We start from the raw sequence: 22,327 nt of genomic DNA on the forward strand, positions 1-22,327 counted from the left end.
ACGCCCTTGCGCGTCATACGCGCTAAAACCCTTTCCTCCAATGGCACGGTGACATGCAGTTTTCTCACGTGCTGAATCAGTATGCACCCGTGTTGTGGGAAACGCCCGCGCGCGTAACGTCACTTACGCGCTTACATGCTAAGGGACTTTGGTCCAATGAAAATGCGTACGTGTGCTGACGCGCTTACGCGCTAAGGGCCTTTCATCCAATTACATGCTGAAGTGCAATTTTTCACGTGCCAAATCACTCCGTATCAAGCTGGCCACGCGAAAACACACAGAAGACCATGCTCCTGCCCAGAAGGCCGATTTACTGCCCCCCAGAGCCCCCAGCATGCTCCCACCTGCCATCTACTGCTGCCTGATTGCCTGCTGCCCACGTGCCCTGATATTTTCTGCCTGCACGTCAGCCAGGGGTGCAGTTGCTGTGACCACACCTGCTGGAACCGAAGACTCCCGACTGGGATTCCATCGCTTCACAGCCCAGCCCCAGGACCCAGTTGCCCACCCACTCCTGCCTCTGGGGTTGCCATGTCGGGCACAACACCATCTGGCACCACTGGCAACCCCCAGCCAGAGAAGCAGAGGTCCGCCAGCTTCAGTGCCAGGGAAGTTGGTGTCCTGGTGGAGCAAGTCCTGGGGCAGTATGATGCCCTCTTTGGAAGTTTGCGCGCCGACTATGAAGGACGGACCAGGATCTGGATGGACATCGTGACTGCCATCAACGCGGAGGGGGTGGCAGTCCGCGACTTGCATCATGTCAAGAAGCGCTGGGAGGACTTCAGGTCCAGGACCTTCAACAAGGCCCGGCGCCTCTTGAAGACAGTGGATGCCGGGGCCAGCTGTCAAACCACCAAATGAGGGACCTGGAACGCATATGCCCAGCGCTCTACATCCAGATCCTTGAGAGGCAGACCCGTCTGGAGTCGAGCGGTAAGTGTACATGCATGGTGATTGGACGCTGTGCGTGTCGTGGTGTGCCAGTAGTGTGCAGGTTGCACATGTGTTTTTGTCGGGCCATGTAGAGATGTGTATGAACATGGGCGTGAGGCTGCCACATGTGAGTCCTCTCAGGTGTGAGACACATTGATGGTGTATGTGTTGGTAAGCATGCTGGGCAAATGCAGGTGTGGGAGCACACGTTTGAATTTCTGTGTATGTACATTGGCATGGTTGTGGCATGGATGGTGGTTCATAATGCATGTATCTGCACTGTGTACATGTGCATGTGTGTGTATTTGACTAGTGTGCAACTGTGATGCAATATGGATGCACGTGGCACTGATATGTAGAAGGCTGAATGTCAGATGTGACATGTATGGCGAGCTCATCACTGCGACAGTTGAAGGAGATGTAGACATGCATTTAAGTGTGGTGGCATGTGTGTGTGCATGTCTCTCTAGTGCACGCCCAGTGTTTCATGTGATGTCAGGCTCACCTTTGGCTGTACATGCTGTTGTATGTGTATGGATGATGCTGCCTGGTGCAATATTGCTATGGAAATGCTCATATGTGTGAGTAAAAATGACATGTGTGTCGTGGAGTGTGATGCTGTGTCTGAAGTTTGACAATGCCACTCATGTACAACTGTCATGTGTGTATCAGTCCAATGTACAGTGCCCTGATACCTGTGTTCTATCTCTCCTTGTCTGCAGCGTCGACTGATGAAGAGGGCGGAGAGTGTGCTGTGGAGCACAGCGGCTGGGATCGCACCACCAGCCAGAGATGCAAGGCCCGGCTCCCCTCCCAGATTGTCATCTCGTCGGGGAGTGAGCAGTCTGGTGCCGTGTCCCAGGCCGCAGCTGCCGAGGGTAGGTCCAAGAGGCAGAGGTTGGAGGTGGACTCCTCTGCAGCAGAAGGGGCAGCTGAGACCCCACAGGGTCCGACGGAGGAAGATGGCATGGAGTCATCCAGGTTGGTGGGGGGTTTGGTGGAGGAGGAGGCCGTGGAAGGGACACACACAGGGTCTGGAGGTGGGGATTCCACTGGTGCTAGTGGTGCAGTGCAGGACCAGGGACAGGAGGCAGCACAGGCCGCCGCAGAGGTGCCTGTGTGCAATCCTGTCCCTGATCCTGTCACTGCATCATCTGGCACCAGCAGGGATGCCTACGTCCAGACCCGTTTTCAGTGAGGGGATGAGCGCACAACAACTGGCCTTCCTCTCCCTGCGGACGTGGCTATCCGGGACCATGTTGAGCCTGTCCTGGCCGGCATAGCGTTGCGTCAACGGGGCATGCGAGTTGACGTGCGGTCTTTTCGTGAAGAGACTGCACGTCATCTCGGGTGCCTCTTTGACCGCGTTGACCTGCTGGGACGGGTCACCAGTGCTGGATTCCTCCATGGGCTGGGCCTTCTTACGACCCCCTCCTCACCTGAACCCCCTACGCGCCAGTCGTCCTCCATGCCATCTTCCCACCAATGTATCACCTGGGTACCCTGTGGAGCTGCCTCTGACCCTACGGCCAGGCTGGTGGAGGACACATCCCTGCCACAGTCGGGAGTCGGACGTCCAGCAGGGGTGGCCACCTCAACAACTGCACCCCAGCCGGAGGAGGATGTGCAGGCAGGAAGAGCCAGGGCACAGGCAGAGGCACAGCAGCAGCAGCAACAAGTGTCACGCTCACCTGATTCCCACGGAGGCGCAGGTCTGGCTTCGAGTGCTGATGCTTCTTCTATGGTGAAGCGCAGGACTCTGAAGATGGACTCACTGGCTCGCAGGAATATTCCCCTGTGCGTGAAAAGGGAGTATTACCTACTGACGGAATAATGCTCCAGCCTCCCACTCCCTTCCACCCCTCCATGATACCCTTCTTTGATTCCCCGTGAAGCCTCACCTTAGGGTCTGGAAGGATGAGTTCTCCATCCTGCTTCTGATGCAGGGGCGCGTTGAAACCCAGTTACTTCACTGGATTGAGGTTTGATGGGAGTTCAAATAAGCTTGACTATTCAGGTAAGGCGCTGTAAGAGTTCTGTAGCAAGTTCAAAAATTCAAGCTTAATAATAATGTTCATTGTCTTATTGCAGCAAGCGCTAACGCTTATGTCTTTTTCCCCTTAGGGGCCGGGGTTCGGAATGCCAGAGATATGGCGCCGACCCGAAGTGAAACGTGCAGTTCCAGTAAATGACAGGTAAGTTCTGGATGAGCGTTCGGGTAATGTCTTTGCATTCGCTCATTCAATGTCTTTGTCTTTTTTCCCCATAGGGGCCGGGGTCCGGAATGCCAGGAAGCGGCAGGACCCGAAATGAACTGGGAATGACCCAACAGGTAAGTCTTAGAAGGAAACTGAGCTTTTCCTATTCCCTTCCTTCTCTCACCTTGTGTTCTTGTCTTTTTCTCTCTAGGCTCTGGGAAGTGGCTGCGGGTCCGGACGATCGCTGCTGAAGGTGGAGGTGCCCAGGAAAGGTGAGTGAAATGCAGCGCTGCAGCGATCGAAGCAAAATGCTTTTAAAATGATGTCTTCCCTTTCAGGATCGTCGGTGTGAAGTCTCTGTGATGCAGCTTTAGCAGGTAAGGTCTTCTTTCTCACCAATTCTCTCTTAGCAGGTGACCCAGGATGCTGACAGGTGTGGCTGAAGTCCAGATGCAGGAGCTGACACAGTGAGCGTCCAGCTGCGAGGAGCAGAACAACGCGAAGCGTGAGTTGCTGATCGCGCGTGGTTTAAATAGCTTTGGAAGAAGTTCCAGGTATCCTTCCACCGATCAGGTATGTATCCTTCCCCAACCACACCCAGGGGAAAGTAGTTCCACAGGTAAAGTAGTTCCATTCCGGTCTCAAGAGGGCCTGGATGTAGCAGCATGGTCTGCATCAGGTAAGTGCACCTTAAAACACTTGAACACATGTCTAGCTTAATGAGCCTGGCGCCTAAGGCGCCAGGACAGGGGTCCAACATGAGCCTGGCGCCTAAGGCGCCAGGACTGTGTCCAAAGGGCCCCAGCTTGGGCCCGCTGGCACTTCCCTGGGGAAATGATGCCTGCCTCTGGGGTTGCTGGGTCAGATCTGGCTCCTTGGAGGTAGGCATCATGACAACAAGGTAGGAGCCATAATGGCTCGGGGCCTTCAACATTGGATGATGCCCGGGACATCCAAAAGTGAGCCGTCGGACTAGCCCGCTGCCATTGTAAATAGTTTTTAGAGTTAGGTTTCCTTTTCCTTTTCCTTTTATTTGTGGTCAATGGACAATGCCACACACATTTGTATATAGTTTTATTTTTAGTTTCTTAGGTAGGTTTCATTTGTTTGGTTGGGCTCATGGACCCTTTACATCGTTGGACAATGGATTGATTTCTTTTTTGTTATTTGGCACATGGATCAATGGATTTTTATTTTGGACAATGGATTGTATATAGTTAGATCATGGATTAATTCGCATTTTTTTTCATTATGGACATGGAGTAATGGATTTTTTTTTCAGGACAATGTATTGTAAATAGTTGGACTATGGATTGATTTCTCTTTTTTATTTTTCATTACGAACATGAAACAATGGATATCTTTTTTTTTACCTTTCCTTTGGATTTGCGTTGGTGGAGGGAGAGTTTGGACTGTTTTTCTTTCAAATTTCTTTTGATTGGTTATAATTTTCATTCACTCTTCTTTTTCACATGCTTTTCATTTCATATTTGATATTTTGGTATGCTTTCATTTCATTTATTTATTTATGTACATAATACATTTTCATATTTTAGTTCCATGTGTGGGATTCGCTCATTGGGTTGATGCATGTGAAAATGTGGGTTTACACAAGCAATGCAACCAGTGTGTGTGTGTGATGGACATGTGTTGATGTACATAGTGGTTTGGTCTTGAGATAGGCATGTCAGTGTGGGGTGGATTGAGAAATCATTGCGTCTCAAGAATGGGGTGGCGTGATGTGGTTTTTTGGTGTAGAAGTGGGCCATGATTGTGCATCTTTATTTCGTGTAGGGGGGGGACATGAGTGGGGGCCTGCTGGCAGGCGTCCCTGACTGGTGGGGGGTGGGGGTGCAAGGGGACATGAGTGGGGGCCTGCTGGAAGGTGCCCCTGACTGGTGGGGGTGCAAGGGGACATGAGTGGGGGCCTGCTGGAAGGTGCCCCTGACTGGTGAGGGTGGGGGTGCAAGGGGACATGAGTGGGGGCCTGCTGGCAGGTGCCCCTGACTGCTGGGGGTGGGGGTGCAAGGGGACATGAGTGGGGGCCTGCTGGAAGGTGCCCCTAACTGGTGGGGGGTGGGAGTGCAAGGGGACATGAGTGGGGGCCTGCTGGAAGGTGCCCCTGACTGCTGGGGGGTGGGGGTGCTGGGGGACATGAGTGGGGGCCTGCTGGCAGGTGCCCCTGACTGCTGGGGGGTCAGGGTGCTGGGGGACATGAGTTGGTGATTGGTAGTGCAAGCTGACATGTGGCTTGGCTGGGGGCATGCCCATGGTGGATGGGCTGCCTGCAGGACATGACCAGGGGTGCAGGGTAGTCCCCTGTGGTGTGGGCTGCCTGCAGGGGCCGTGGAGGGTGTAGCGGGAACACCTGGGCGGACCCACACTGCCAATTCACGTGTAGGACTCCCCGCGCAGCCCCGAAATTCACATACCCCGCTCTGACAGTATTTTTTTTATTTGTTTTGCAAAAACGGTAGTTTTTGCGCTTTGTTTTGTGCAGGATCTCAAAATCGCTACAAGCTGGAGGGTCTGACTTGGGCACAAACTCTGTTAAGAACTACTACAGATGGCAGCAAGTTGCATAGGGTGATTAATAAATCAAGTCCCTCACTCGGCCAGTATCACTTCTCTGCCTCTCAGGCCTATTGTTGCTGTCTGCCAATACCTGCTTGACAGCCACTCCATATTTTTGCTCCACCTTTCCTTCCCTTTGCTACTCTGTTTCCCCTGTCTGTCACTTTCCGACTCTTTTCCTCTCACCCTTAAGTGTTGCAATGCCACATTTTGCAGTCTTTTTCACTGTCACTCCGCCTCTCCCATCTCTGCATTCTATTTTTGCTGTTTCCCTCCTATATCGGTTGATATAACTCCTCTTCCTCTCTTATGTCATTACTCTGGCTATATCTGTTCTTTCAATTTCTCAGTTGTGGTTGCTACTCCTTTTGATTATCATTCTTGCACGGTCTCTTCTGCTATTGGCTTGCCCTGCTCTAGTCTTGCTTTTCTATTTTGGCCACTAGGCTGGAAATGATAGAGTTAGAGGTTTGCTTCAGCAGATGCAGCACTTGCTTAAATGAAGATGCTTTACAAACAAGGTATGCCATTACAAGTATAAGAGCCCATATGCGCTGTGTGTTCTGAGCTATTACAAGTATACCAGCCCAGATGATATGTGTCTGTTCTGAGCCATTACCAGTATAGCAGTCCTCATGGGATGTGCTTCTTCTGAGCCATTATAAGTATAGCAGCCCTGAAGGGTTGTGTCTTCTGAGCCATCACAGATTTAGCAGGCCTGGTGAGGTGTGTGTTCTGAGCCATTACAAGTATAGCAGCCTAGATGAGATGTCTGTTCTGAGCCATTACAAGTATAGCAGTCCTCATGGGATGTGCTTCTTCTGAGCCAATACAAGTGTAGCAGACCAAATGAGATGTGTCTGTTCTGAGCCATTACAAGTTTAGTGGTCCTCGTGGAATGTGCATGTTCTACTTCTTAGCCATTACAGATATTGCAAACCCGATGAGGTGCTTCTTCTGAGCCATTAAAAGTAAAGCAGCCCAAATGAGATGTCTGTTCTGAGCCACCACAGGTATAGCAGCCCTGATGAGGTGTGCGTTCTGAGCCATTACAAGTAGAGCATCACAGATGAAATGTGAGTGTTCTGAATCACTGAACATTTAGTAGTCATTTTGATAAGTCAAAAGTTAAGTCAACTCTGTTCCAATTGAATGTTACCTGCATCTTGAATGCATATCTCTGATGCAGACTCATTAAGTCACCTATCAACAGGATTTGAACTAACAGGTTACACAATAATCTCTGCAGCAGGGTTATTGACCCACTGAGCTGCCTCTCCCAAAAGACTATTGACACTGAAAGGCACATAGGGTTAGTGCACTGGCAGTTCCATGTGAGCCTTGCCAGATATAAAAGGCTTTTCCTGTTTTATCCTACATTAGTCAGGAGATTCATAATGAGGCCTTGAAATGTGCTAGATTTCTGGCAGTGGGACTGAGTAATTGGACATGGGAGAAGCAGAAAGTTTGAAAAGCACAAGGCAGAGCAGAAGGGATTGTAGTATATGACAGCAATGCCATCTTCTCAGTGTCGGAGGTTGATGGGAAGAGCTCAGACAATGTTCTTGCTCAGTACTTTAGCCGCTGCACAAAATGCCAACACATGTTCTTTTTTATCAGCAGCTATGTTAAGAAATTCAGGTACTGTCCCAAAACATAGCAGTCCTGCTAAGAAATGTTGGCATGATGCAATTAGCCCTGCTGTGCATTTTTGACATTGTGCCATGACATGTGTATAGCAGCTCTGTTTACAAATTAGGCTACTTTGCCTGAATATATAGCAGTCCTGTTGAGAGGTACTGGTACAATCTATACCATTGAAAATATATACAGCACTGCTTCTATCCATTATACCGTCTTGCGATGGGTGGTCAGAAAGGGAGTTAAAGTTCAGACCACATGCCTAGGTATTTGTTGCTCTCTAAGAAAACAAACTATGTATAGTGCCCTTTCATGCACGCGAAGACATGCAATCTTAAGACTAAAATAAAACACATCTTCATATAAAATACCAACAACGTTTTTCCTTCTCACAAAAGCCAAACAATTACTTGCTGGGTGGCTCTCCTAAAAACTTCAAGCGATCAAGCGCCCAGATGCCCCCCGGGTTTGGTGCACTTTATGAATATCAAAATAAATAAAGTACCCCAAGCCATTGAATGCAATTGATGTGCTTCTTTGATGAAAAGAAAAGAAAGTATGAAATGCCCATGCTGCTGCAATTGCACTGCCTCCATTAAAGTGGATTAAGACCGAGGAAAATGAAGCAAAATGCAGCCCTTGTTTAAGACAATTTACACTTTACACAATACTACCTGTGTCCTAAAGAAAAGTTAAAAGCATGTTCATGATTCAAGATGATTTAATAACACTGTAACCTACAAAATGCAGGCAGTTGATCAAAGTGAAAAAAACACAAAATCCCTTTCACATTACTCAAAGTATTATCTTGATAGAATCAATAACAGAGGAGAGTGTTAAAAAAAATTAAACAGACCAGGACTCATCCAAGTTGCCTCTTTCAAGGACCTGTGTGGATTGCTAAAGTACAGAGTGATTTGTAACCTGCTGCTGGACAGGCTGTCACTTGTGAGCTCCATGATTTATGGGGTGCTTCCATAAATAGCCTGTGTACGTGGTACGCAAGGAAGAATTAAAAGGGCCGAATTGACAAGATTTCTGTGTGTAAAAAGGCCTGGTACACACCTTATCTGGAAGGCTGGGTGTTGTATGCCAGTGAGTCAATAGAGCTGAAGTTAAATGTTATGTCAGCCCTCAAATTGCAGGCAGCAGTTTTCCAATTGGATATTAGGGACTTGAGACCAAGTTCTAATCTTAGAGTCTCAACAGGAACGGTGATCGGAAGGTTCAGCAGCAAGCGAAGAAATTTTGCTTCATGCTTCGTCATCCAGTGAGGGGGAAGACTACCAATGCATATAGGATGGTGGGGACTATAGACACCCTGTATGCCATTACTCGTGCTCCAATTGATCTCCCCCATTTTGGGAAATAACCCTCCTAATAGCCAACCACTTTCCCCACGCTCTTGCTGCTATCTGTTCCTCTAAATGTGCCAAAGACGAGAATGCCTGTATGTGAACGCCAAGTTATGTATATGTGACGACAGACTCTAGCTGTATATTGTCTAATGTAATAGTTTTAAGAAGTATAACCGAGAATCATCTATGCCCCATGCAATCAGTTTCTCCCATAAACGCGAGCGAATAACACTATCGAAGGCGGTGCTGTAATCCACAAAACACAGCTACAGATGAGACTCTGATTATTGGTACACATCAGAAATAACGGTCTGTAAGATCAATATAGATTGGAAGGTGTTAAATCCCTTATGAAAATCTCATTGATGAGATCGTAATAAAAGGGCATGCTGGGCCCAATTTGACAATAGTTGCAAAAGTAGTCCCGCAAACAATTTAGAGCTGCAATCTAACATTGCCAGCAGTGTTATAGCATGCTGGATCGGCTCGTTACCCATGCTTTAATTCCGGTACCGCAAAGATTCTTGTCAGGACCTAGGAATAAGTACCATTTCGCATATATGTAGAAACTAGCACTTCAGCAAGGTAGCCCAAAAAAGAGGATCCCTTTTCTAGAATCGCTTTGCAATGGTCATCAGGAGCAGTGGCCCGGGGTGGTTTACCTTTTCTTATCATCCCTTCTAGGTCGGAGGCTGCCACGTGGGAGTAAATTAAAGTATTAGCCATTGAGCAGACTGGCCTTGCCACCCTGACCTCATCAGAGGACCAGTAATGTTTTTTAATGTGAATACCCCATGCTGCTGCTTTGACACCAGTGACTTTGCGCGCCTCCGACCATGCACGGAACAATCGTAACATATGCCAGAATAGTTTTTAGTCATTAGTTGTGATCCATTTGTGGAGTAGACACCATTATAGAGATGCATGGCCGGCCTTATGTGCCCTTAAGCATGCCTTGTATCTGTTTTCTATTGTGTTAATACGTTCCCAACCAGAACAGGGCTCATTAGATGTATTGCGCTTTATATGGCGAAGGGCTGCCCTAACTTCTCTTTTCTTCGCTGCAATAGCCGCATCATTAGGAACATCAGATTTTAAAGATTTAATACTCTTAACCAAGCTCCTCTGTCCCAAGGGCCAGAAGACCTCCCTCAGTCGTCCCATATCTCCTTGGTACATCTCCTGAATTGTAGCTATTTACTGGTCTTCCCCTATTCACTGCCCTATTAAAGCCCCCCATGCTGGACGTGGTCCACATTAATCTATTTCCCTGTAAATTGACCTGTAGGCTCTCCCTGAAGTATGCTGTGGTTTTTGCATTTTCTACTTTACAGACCATCCTCATAATCACATGGTCACTCATATTCACACATTGTGTACTCGATGTAGGTAACAGGTTCCTTATAGCTGTGTTTATAAGCAAGAAATCAATTCTACTACTGTAGATCCCATTAGTCCATGTGGACTGCAGGTCCGAAGGTCTGGTCATAAGGGGAGTTCAATCAAACATAGCCAAAAGCTCTCGCCATTCCCTTGCACGTTTAAAGTGGCCATTCCTGCTTGAATCATTACAATAGGGGAGGCCTCAGACATGCAGTCCATATTTAAATCCCCTGTCAAAATTATCCCCCCATCCTCTGTTTTTGTCAGCCATGCTTGCAGTTTGTCATGCATTGTTTTCTTAATGCTATATGTCTCCTTGCCTGCAGGGGGGCGTACAGTGGGTAACCTAAGGTGCCCCCTCATCGGCAGAAGGGTAGGAAGTATAACTGCCAAACAATGATCATCCTCCTTGGCCGCCCTAAAAAGGGTAGGAGAGAATTCACACCTAGCCGCTAAGCAATGTTCCCCTCTTGGGCAGCCAGACAGAGGGGGTGAGGAAAGGCGGTGAAACACTGTGTAACCATCAAGGAGAAATGCAGAGGTAAGCCAGGTTTCCAGGAGGCAAAAAACAAGAGCAGATTAGTTACTTTAGACAGATGGCCCTGGGTATTCCAGGATAACAAGGAGAACTGAGATGATTGACTCTTAGGTATTCAGTCCGAGTTGTACAGAACCTGGGACCAAATACCCGGGAGTCCCCTTTTAAACTCAACGGTCCCACCATAATTTCCCCTCTTCACTGATGAAACACCCCTCAGCCCTTCGTACATATCATACATCCCATTTACAGTAGAATGAGGGTTAACAGATGGCTGAAATACAAATACCTCAAAGCCTAGCTCAAACACAGCTTTAGCATTCAGGTAGATGCGCTCAGTAATCAGGGGTAAAACCGTTAATAATATGACCCAATTTGTTGGACTATCGAAGGCTGGCAGCTCTAGACTAGAAATATCCTCTGAGGCGAGTCCAAATAGCTCCAGGATTAGCTGAAATAACTGGAATAACCAGGAGCGATTCAGGAAGGGGCTGGTATGGAAGGATTCCAATTCTACTAACTTAATACATTTGGAAAATATGCGACACTCGCTAGACTCATAATGCCGCCTTTCATTTCTAAAAGACATGCTCACTGAGTCAACATACGATTGCCAGAATCGGTGGGTCGTTATAGGCAACGTATGACACTGGTCACCATCCTGTACAGGAACAGCAGTCAGTGATTGAGACTGTACATGAGTCTGTCTGTTATGTACACCTTCCTGATTCCCAGCAGGGGGTGCATCCCAGGAACCCTTTGCAGATTTTCCCTTTGCAATAAAATGAGAGCAAGATGTATCACAGGGCTCGCAGGGGAGATCCATTTGTCGAGGGGCCCATGAAGTACCACTTGTCTCTCAACTCCATCCAACAGAGTGTTGGTAATTAGATATTTACCTGCTTTAATACCATCACTGTGCTGATCAAGTTGTTTTAAGGCCACTGGGATAGAAGATGTGGGGTCCTTCGCCTTACACACTGTCTGCCCTATTTGCAGTGAGAAAGACCCCTCAGGCATCCACCAGATTCTCCCCTTTTGAGTTACTCTACGGTAGAGAACCAAGAGATGTTTTAGACAAGCTTCGGGAGACCTGGGACGAGAGAGAAGAGGCACCTATTGTCCTCTCACAGATAGCTACCCGATTGTGAGAACATATGAAACTCGTCTGGAGTCTAGTCCACACACACATGGTGAAAACTCAAGCGCAACATAACTCTACTTATGACAAGAAAGTGAATTTAAGATTGTTTTCAGTAGGACAGAAGGCATTACCTACCTCTGAAAATAAACTTGTCTCAAAGTGGCATGGGCCCCAAGAGGTGCTAGAGCAAATAGGAACCTGTACCTATAAAATAGCCAGACCTGACAGAAAGCAAAAGACACCCACCTCTACCACGTAAATCTCCTAAAGGAGTGGAAAAAAATCATTCCGTCACCACCTCCTCTATATTGTCTTGTTTGGTACCCAAGGAGATAGACAACTCTGAACTTATTCCCCAAGAACTATCTAAACAGAAACAAGAAGATTTGAACAACCTTATTATGGCAAACCCTTATGTATTCTGTGAGAAACCATGAATAGTACATGGTACTTATCATATATCAGAACTCCAAAGGGAAAAGTGGTCCATTTGAAACCATATAGACTCCCAGAAGCACGAAAACAAATATTAGTTGAGGAAGTTAAAGAAAATGCTGAATGCAAACATTATCGAGCCCTCTTCGAGGCCATGGTCCTCTCCTATTGTATTGGTAACTAAACCCAATCGTTCTTGGAGGTTTTGCATAAACTTCAGGCAGGTTAACACCATCTCCACCTTCAATGCCTATCCTATGCCACGCCTTGATGAGTTCGTAGAAAAACTTGCAAATGCCACCTTCCTGTCAACCCTAGATTTAACCAAGCGATATTGGCAGTTCCCAGTACATGGGCCTGATAAGGAAAAGACAGCGTTCTCGACACCAATCTGACTATTCCAATTCAAAGTCCTCCCTTTTGGACTGCATGGCGCCCCAGGCACTTTCCAATGAACTATCGACAGGATATTACAGCCTTACTCCGTTTTCTGTGGGGCCTATATTGACGACATAGCCATTTATAGTAAAACTTGGGAAGACCATTTTTTTCATCTTTCTACTATTATGAGAACCCTAAGAGAGGCCGGCTTAACTGCCAATCCATCCAAATGTAAGCTGCTCAATCGGCCATGAAATACCTACGCTTCTTTGCAGGGAATGGCAGTGTCCAGCCTCAGCAAGAAAAGGTAAAAGCCTTCCTAGATGCCCCCACACCCAAGACCAAGAGAGACCTCGGGGCGTACCTAGGATTGATTGGATATTACTGTAGGTTTTTCCCCACATTTTTCAGATAGAAGAGCTAGATTAACAGACAAGCTAAGAAATGCTGAACCCCAGATGATTCATTGGATTGATGAGGACGATGCATGTTACAACAACCTAAAACAAACCTTGTGTCAGAACCCAATCCTAAAAGTAGTAGACTTTTCAAAATAATGTGTGTTACAAACTGATGCCTCTCTCACAGGATTAGGAGCAGTTTTATCGCAAAAATATGATGGATTAGAACATCCCATCCTATTCACTAGTTGTAAATGCTTCTTACGTGAGAAGAACTACTCTGTGTTGGAATTAGAGGCCCTTGCCATCAAATTGTCAATTGTCCATCTAAGGTAATACCTTCTAGGGAGAAAGCTCACACTCGTCACCAACCATTCACCTTTAATATGGATAAGTCAACATAAGAACTCTAACCCTCGAGCCACGCACTGGTTAGGCCTGCAACCCTACTGTTTCACTATGGAACACCGAAAAGGTAAAGAACAGGGGAACACAGATTTCCTTTCCCGGTTTCCCTGTGAAACAGATGCGGCTACAGTGCATAGGGGAAGGGTATGTGAGAAACCAGAGGGTGTCTCAACTGCTAGTTCCTGGAGATCTCTCTCTTAGGTGGCCAGGGCAAGGCCATCGCCTTTGGATCCAGATTCTGGGGTGGACCACTGCGGGAGCATTACCTGGATGAGGGGTCTTTGGGGAGTGGGGGTGAGGCAGCCGATGATGAGACACGCTGCCCCCCCCCCTTTTTTTGTTCACCTCACCCATCCTATTTTTAGGATTCTCTGAGGTCCCAACTTCCCCCTCCCCTTTTTCACAAACACTAGGCTGAGGAAGAGCGTGACTGAGAGTAACAAGACTAACTCTCATGCATTGTACTTGACATTGTACTGGACATGTCCCGTTAAGGCAGAACCTAGAGACACACTCTGAGCAAGGCGGAACACGAGTACGAGCAGAACCTCCGGGGCGAAGGCAAACCTACTGGAGCAGGGCGATAGACCAAGGGACGAGAGCAGTGGGTCGAAAATCCCTAGAGTTCCCTATGGAGGTAGTTGCCTTCGACAGACTGTGAAAGACACATGGAGAAGGCCAGATCTCACATAAGAAGTCTGCATTGTGTTTCAAGGACCAACGACCCTCCTGCGTGAAAGGCAGAGTTGGGGAGGCAAAACCAAGCCTGTGGTACTAACCTTGACTCGTGAATTGGAAATCGTAAAACCAAGAAGGAAATGCACACAGCCAGTGAGTTGGCAAGCGACCTGAGAGACCTGTGTGTGTTAAAAAAAAGTTTGAAGTGGCAACATTATATCAAAAGTGAAGGCTGCATGCGTGTGGATGAAATGCGAAGAAAGGCAGACCTGTGAATGAACTTTGAAGTAAGGACAGCTGTAAAATCAGCGATACTGAGCAACAGAGTGGTCCGGCGAAAGGAAGTAGCCCATTCGAAAGATTCAGTGAAAGGTGCGTTTGTAACGATGAAGGGAATGAACTGCATAAGCGAAGCAAGCAACATTAACTCCTAGAGAAGGGGAGAGTGAAAGTTGAACCTTGAACTTTTAGTCGAAGTGGTCCTGCGGACGTCTGTAAAGAAAGCCACGCACATTCGAAAGTCTTTGACATCCGAAAGAGGTCTGAGCCCGACTGAGGGAGACACGAAGTGTAATACGCTTGGGGAAGGGAGACCCCTTGCCAGTTTTGACAGATGGGGACCTATGTGAACTTTGTTGTGAAAGGTCTGAGCCCAACAGAGGGGGACCCACGTGAACTGAGTTTTGAAGAGGTCTCAGCCCAACAGTGAGGGGCCTATGTGAATTTTTTGTTGAAACATTATTTGGAAGTCTATAAGAGAGACTTTAACGTGGAAGGCCAGGCGGCCCTCAATCCATTTTTTGGAACTGTTTATTGTGTTGAAAAACCGAGTCAGTGTGTCATCCTGCCTACAAGGGACCACCTTACTCTCTGTGGTCTAACGTGGGGAGGAGAGCTGATTCAGCCACATTTATTCTTTTGAACACTGATTTTTCCTTTACATACATTTCTCCTTTGTACACTTTTTGTACAAGAGATCGGGCATGCATTAGGTTGTGTAAGCATAGGCCATTTTGATTTGACACATTCTACTACGACTGTTTTGTTTATCGTTTGATTGTCGAGACTACTCCCATCCCAGTTATAGGGCAAAGTAGGAGTTTTTCCAATCCCAGAAACTACAATAACGGTTTTACAAATTGTACCTATTGCATCAGTGTCATACTTGTGATACCATGCTTCCCCTACAGTTACAAATGATAGACCTTAGAATGCTGTGGAAAAGATTGCGTCCTGGAAAATTGCTTCTTAAAATAGTCATTTTTAGATGCAAGATGTCAACCCAGATAAACGTTGCCTTTATGAGTCAGAAGAGGATGAAACACTGTTACATTTGTATTTAAATGGTAGATTATACAGGACACAAATGCAGAACAAACTAACCCCACTATTGAAAAATAGAGGTTTCTCGCCCAGCCTTCTTGTATATATTCTCATTGTCAAACCTAATTATGTGATATTCTTCTAGACACTGTCTTTCGTCTGCTTTGTGCATACGGAAGACCGTGTTAGCATGACATACTTTTTAACTTTGCACAGATGGAATATAATTTGTATGTTTAATTACGCTGTTGATTATTTCATGTATGTTTGTGGCTTGGCTTGAGAAGTGACACCACTTAAATGCACAGCTATTTACTGGCTTCAGTGCAGCGTTACCAAGAGAACCAGGGGAAGATAAATAACTTCATTAGACAAAGCAGAGCAGGGACTGTTACTGTGCCGTGCCATGCCACTCTAACCTAAACTAATAAAGCTTCCATTAAGCTCACGGTTTCTCTTTTTCTCCTTCTAGGGAACTAGTAATCCAATATTTCTAAGCAGTATTGCCTTTTTCCAAGACTCCCTTATAAATCAAATGACGCAAATCAAGCTTTCCGTGTATGATGTCAAGGACAGATCACAGGGAACAGTAAGTTCTGCTTTGAATATCCTTCTGTGGTGTGAGATGTGTGTGATGTTGGAGAAAACGTTGTGGATTTGATTGTTCAACTGTTAATCATTGAAGGGCAGCAGAATATATCCCATGGGGCAATATGGGGAGGATCCCCTGGCCATCTGCATGTATTTCCTGTGACTGGACAGGAGACAGTCACATGGCAAACAAAAGTGATACTGACTCTAGAAAGGCCTTACAAGGACACCTGCAAATCTCACTGATGCAGTGCAACTCCCTCCACATCACAAAGTAACCAATATCCAGCTCCAGACCTCATCACAGATCCAGCTCCAGACGCACAGACATGCTATCCAACATGACGGTCTGACTTCTTAAATCCACATTGCTGCCACTGCTCGAATTACTCCCAAAAACATATGCTGCAACTCGGGGAAGTAATTTACACAGCAAATAATAACACAGCAGCACTATTCAGGATACATAAGCGCAGACATTAAAATCCAGAGCAGCCCAAGAGGAGATCCATTAGCAAACAAAAGGGATGTCTCAGGAAGGGGAGTTTTGGAAGTTTAGAGACAGAGGTTGTGGCAGGAGTTTGAAGCAAGTTAACAATTCAGGAAGAAGGCTGTGGAAGGAGTTTTGAGGGACATGGAGAGGAGGATGGAAACTAGATGGCCAGGAAGGGACATCAGTGCTTGGGGGGAAGACATCAGAAGGTGGTAGGAGGAGGACACAGGGTGTGGTAGAAAAAAAACATTAGTAGAAAGTTGGAAGCTAAGTGCAAGCTTGAAGCAAGGGAGATCAGGAGAGAATTAGAGGGCAAGCAAAGCCCAAAGCAGGAGGAATGAGTGACATCACGTTCATAAGGGGATTACCCCATGGTGGAAGGAGCAACAAGTATGTTGTGTGACATGCAGAAATTTCAGGACGCAGAGGAGTAGTAGAAGGTGGTGAAGAGGGTGGAAATCAGGGTCCCAGAAAAGGGGTATACGGCCTTCTTATCCTTCTCTCTACAAACCGGTACAAGCAAACCCAATTTACTCTGTTATCATGAGAAGCAAAATTATGCATATATCTCAACCTGTGACAATATCTACAGAATCTGCATGGAGGACAGCAAGGCTGTCACAGGTTTTGGTGAAGCCTGGGGAAAAAAATATGGTGAGGCCCCCTTGCTATTTTTTGCACTACACCACCATCACCGCCAATAGGAGACTCACAAACTCTCCCTTTGAGTTTATGTGAAGGCCATAGATATGTTGATGAGGTTCCTGGATGTAGCTGGACTAAAAAAAAATATTGATTTTGGCCCATTACACTTAACTATCAAAACAATCTGTAGGGTAAATCTAGAGACTGAACACACTGAAAATCCTGCAAAGATCATGTCATGGTCACTCAATTTATGTCACCTTCAACCGATATCTAGGGGCATGAGCCTACTTTCTACACTCCAGTCACATACATGAACTCTATACATATCGCTGCTAATGTGAGCTACAGTATGCCATTTCAGTCAAAGGCTTCCATATATTTTAAATGTGTTTAGGCTTCCTCTAATATACTACACTCACTAAGGTACAACTTGAGAGAAGTAAGACTGGATGGCACAGACCCAGAGCTTATTTAGAGTCAACTTGATTGCTCTGAGGCCTATCATTTTATTCAAAAATGCTTTACATTTTGATGTCACTCTAGTCCATATGATCCTCTATTCAGATATAATAGTTATTATACCATATTGTTATGTAAATGGATTTATATCGGATTCCTCCTGCTTCTAAACGCTGTAAAACTAGGTATTATTATTACCAAAATGAATAGCACTTAATGTATCATCTTGCTGAAATGTGAACTTGGAAAGTGCAGGCTGGCACATGTCAGAGCTGAGCTTTTACCTTGCTAAGCTATTCAATTGTTACAAAAGTATGCCATTTAATCAACTGTTCAGTCAAAAAGAAATTTTTGATTATTAGGATACGTACTCACTGCCCTCTCCTGTCCCTTCCAGTCCTTTTATAAAACAAACATATAACAATACTATTATCACATTTACTAGCGGGACATGGCATATTTCTCTTGCTTCTTAGCACTGTAATAAGTCAAATATATAAATACGAAATTTAACTCCAGAGCCATTGCATTACAAAATGCTGTGGTATGCACATTACAGGAGAATTATCTGGTAAGATAGCTCAGCAAGTTAAGTGCTCACTGGTGGAATCTATGTATGATCTGGAAGTTACAGGTTTGAGTTCTAGAAAGTTGTACTCAAACATTTATCCTTCTGAGGTTGACAAACGAGTATTAAGTTCGGTTGCTGGGTAAAAATTTTATCTGAATTCTTTATGTGAATTCTTTTAGCGAAAGCACTATATAAGTAATGGATTAATATAAATGCCTAAATGTTAACATCAACCCAAGCTTAGGCTCAGAATATTGTCACAGTATTAAATTAGTGTTGCTTTAAGTGTGACTTCTGAAATCGTATTCAACTTCAGACATGCCTGTATAAAAATCATATCAGTGTTTATTTGCTTCCTTGAGATATGCGTGAATCTTATTTTATGGTTTGTCTGAAGCTGGTTTTGAATGCATTGGCAGATGATGGATGATGGTGCCTTCACACAACTTGCTTGGAACGCAAATGAGTATGAAACCAATCTATACATTGTGTATATATGTGATCAAGACCTTCTCTTCTCCCTCTGCCAGTAGGAGCTCAGGTTTGCTGACCATATATTGAGTAGAGGGTCCCAGCGTAAAATAATTTACTGTTTTTTCACTTTAATTGTATAATCAGTTTATTGCAGATCTGAGAACTATACATAGCAGCAGCATATACACTTAGCATTGTTTCTTGCCATGATGTTGCTGTTGTTAGTAATGGGTATAAAGGATACTTAAAAAGAGGCTGCACATGCATGTTTCTTTTATGGCTACACCTGTGAAAGCTGTATTCCTCATATACATTCACAATTGTAAAGGGAAAATGGGGTGAGAAAGTCTGTGCAGACGCCAAAAGGGCAGAAGAAAAATAAACATAGGTAGGCAGGTCTGTGCGAGAAATTAGATGCATGCAGGCAACACTTTTCAATAGCTTTGAAGTGACAGCAGCTGATATTTTCAGTGTTACCCCCGTAATGCTGATGGTCATAGGAGCCACATTTGCCTTATCCTACTAAAACATTCATGGTTGCTGAGGAAGTTGAATCTGCATCCCTGTGCAGTGATGTTTCAATAGGTCCCCCTTGCGAGGCCCCTACAGAGAGCATGGCCTTGGGCAGTTTGTCCCCCCGCCACACCCTCGTGATGTCCCTGGAGAATTGAGGTGGTCGCATCTCACCATCCACTGGAAAGAAGTAGAGGACTGTGGGAGAAACATCATAAGATAGACTGTGAGTGACAAAGAGGTGTCTGGAAAATGCGGTGAATTTTAGAAGGAGATGTGTAGATGGTCCTCTAATCACCTTAACCCAAATCAGGCCCACCACTTAAGAAGCAAATGCACGTTTGTATGTAAAGCAAGTTTATTGTACGATCGGCTTGGTGGGGATGGGCTAAATGATTCTATAGAATCAAACTAACCCGAGTCTCTCCGAACCACACACGTTTATACATGATATACATTTTTGAAACAGTTAAAACACTACCATATGTTTTATTACAAACCACCCCCCACATGTGATTTGTCAAAACCTATACAAATGAAATCCAATCTGTCTCCAATTCCCCCATTCTCATTGGTCATGTTTATCTTAACTGCCATGTTCAGATCATATTCATAGCACCCTCTTTTCAGGAGGCTTCTGGGTAGGCCATGACATTCTCACATAGTTGCACATTCACATGCAAACATAATTCATTACGAGTCCCAGAAGTTATGAGACCTCGTAATCCTGGGTGTAATTGCACATGATCTGCAAGAGTACTTCAAATAATAGGAGGATAGGAAGAATAAATAGGTTCCCTTTGAACTAGCGATAACCATCTAACACCCTGATTTGCTGGTGTCTTTGGAAACATTCTAATCTAAACGACTACCAATTCAACACGCATGGCCTCCAGTCACATTCTGAGAAAACAATCGAAACCCATGAAGTATCCGTCACTCTGGCCTCAGGCGTCCTTTATTCCAGGTTTAAAAAGCAAATGATCAGATCCCCCTGAACTATAAATAACAAGCTCCCATGCACTTTAAAGATTGCATCTTCTTTCCGCGATACTACCAAGCCATATACACCATGGGCCCGCTTGTTGGCTGACCATCTGCTTATTGTTGCTAAACCTTGGAGTTAGTTTGCCCCATAAACTTACCCGGGTGATACTTACCAGAGTATCATTACATGCACATGCCTCCAACTACCCATGAAATAAACGTAATTAATTCATTTCTGTTAATCGAAATTATTCCTGGCGGGGCATTTTCCTTTGTATTTTAATGTTGCGGCTAATTATTACCTTCCCTTCTGCATCCAAAGCCCTGCAAAACCAGTTTTTCTCAGTCACTCAGAATTCACCTCGAAAGCCCTGACTGCAGAGTTTAACAAATGTATGAAAAGAGCACATTGCATATAGATTTGTAAATCCCCATGTATGTATATCAATGTGCATGAATGTTAAAAAGAATTGCGTCCGCTTTACAGTGGTTTCTTCATAACAAATCCCCATCCTTGCATGCGCATTATGAAGCTCCACGTTGCCCCGCTTCTAGGCGCTTTGTGGCACATCATCCTCAGATTTTATTTATATTTTGTTGGTGATTTTGACATTAAGTTTTGCTGTGCGCGTGTAAATCTTAAATGTATCAACTTAAACACAAAATAACACTAAAGTAACATATATCCCATTTACATGAACTATGCTGGATACATATAAAATTGCAACATCGCGCCAACTTCGCCGCTCCCCCTAGTCACCAATCTGGCGTGCGCAATGTTAACCCCTCTTTCTCATTGGAACCTTTCCTGATCACCCCAACAGAGATGTCAAGAGTACAAGCCTTTTTTTGTCAAACAAGAACTTTTGGACTGCAAAGGACAGTGACAGTAGAGAGTAGAAGAAACGGAGAGAGAGAGAAAAGACCCACAAATTTAGCATAACGTGCCAGATCAACTGTGCCAGATGACGACCCGATGTAAAATCTAGACAATATAAGTCCAAATATCTTGTTTAGGTGGAGACTGAATGCTGATCTGTGTGTTATAAATTGTGCACTCTATGGTAGGTTACAGCAGGTGTACGTTGTTTATTGTTATCTTTCGCTGTGTTTCTTAATTGTTTTATCAGGTAAAAACAGTATTGTTACAGGATCATTTTCATCATCCTATATGCACACATCTGCACTTAAAATATCATAACTTCCAGAATTATCTGGGGGAAAAAACAGATAAGTGCATAAACAAATCCTACATTTGAAACTCCCCCCCCTCCTGCAACTATTTCACCTTATGGACCCATTGTCCTAAAGTTCGAGCTATAAGCATTGTTGACCTGTCAATGTATCATGTGGAATCCTCTCCTCCGTGGTTAACCCCTTTCTGCAGTTGGAGAAAACTAAGCAACTGCATCCAAAAATTCAAATCAGCATATCATCTGATGTATAAATTATCTTTTGGATCACATCTTCACATTGTAGCAACATATCGTGATAGACCTGTATAGAGTCCAGTTTGGTTGGGCGTAATATATAATATAGACAGTATGACTATTTAGATTGGTTCCATGTACATGCGCTGGCATTATAATAGCATGACAAAATTGATCCACACATATGTACTAAGATGACACAATTTATTCCATGGCCAATGCTGATTATGCCGACACGTGTTTCGATCTCATCAGTCTTTTTTTCGAGGCACAGTATATATTCTATGATCAAAATAAAACATGCATATTGACATTTGTTCATGTGGGTGTCAAATTAAACATACCCATAAAGGGAAACAAAGTAACCAAAAGAGAATTAAATTACCATGTTGCGTGCCAAAATGTCATCGGATGAGGGACAGTAGACAAAGAAGAGCAGGGAGGGGAAGAGAATGGGCAAAAAGTAAGAAAAAAGTAATTTAGAATGTGTAAGAACCAGTAAAAATTCCTCAAACATATTATCATCAGAGAACAATAGTATCATAAACTTAAACAGTTGCTATATTAGATTGTATATACAATTGTATTTAGTGATGACGTGCCAATTCTACTTCAGTCATACATCAAGTTAATTCCATCTTAAACATTATCTTTCCTGAAAACAAAAATGTGCTTATTTGCGTTAATTCTCAGATCAAAAAGCACTTAAGTGGTCACATCACCAAGGCTGTACCTAAGAGCTAGATACAGCTTTGGTTGATTGATG

General features: G+C 44.9%; 1 protein-coding gene across 16 annotated transcripts in view; it reads left to right on the forward strand.

Annotated features, from left to right (window-relative positions):
- INPP4A (inositol polyphosphate-4-phosphatase type I A) overlaps positions 1 to 22,327 on the forward strand; it is a 2,396,889-nt gene that overhangs the window by 982,334 nt on the left and 1,392,228 nt on the right. For all 16 annotated transcript variants that reach the window (XM_069636670.1, XM_069636669.1, XM_069636663.1 and 13 more), the window contains one exon: positions 15,868 to 15,984. In XM_069636670.1, the coding sequence (XP_069492771.1) occupies positions 15,868 to 15,984 (117 nt within the window). The remainder of the gene's footprint in view (positions 1 to 15,867; positions 15,985 to 22,327) is intronic.

Source organism: Ambystoma mexicanum, chromosome 7p (genome assembly GCF_040938575.1).
Source record: "Ambystoma mexicanum isolate Mex_15411 chromosome 7p, UKY_AmexF1_1, whole genome shotgun sequence".
In the NCBI taxonomy this organism is placed as follows: Eukaryota; Metazoa; Chordata; class Amphibia; order Caudata; family Ambystomatidae; genus Ambystoma; species Ambystoma mexicanum.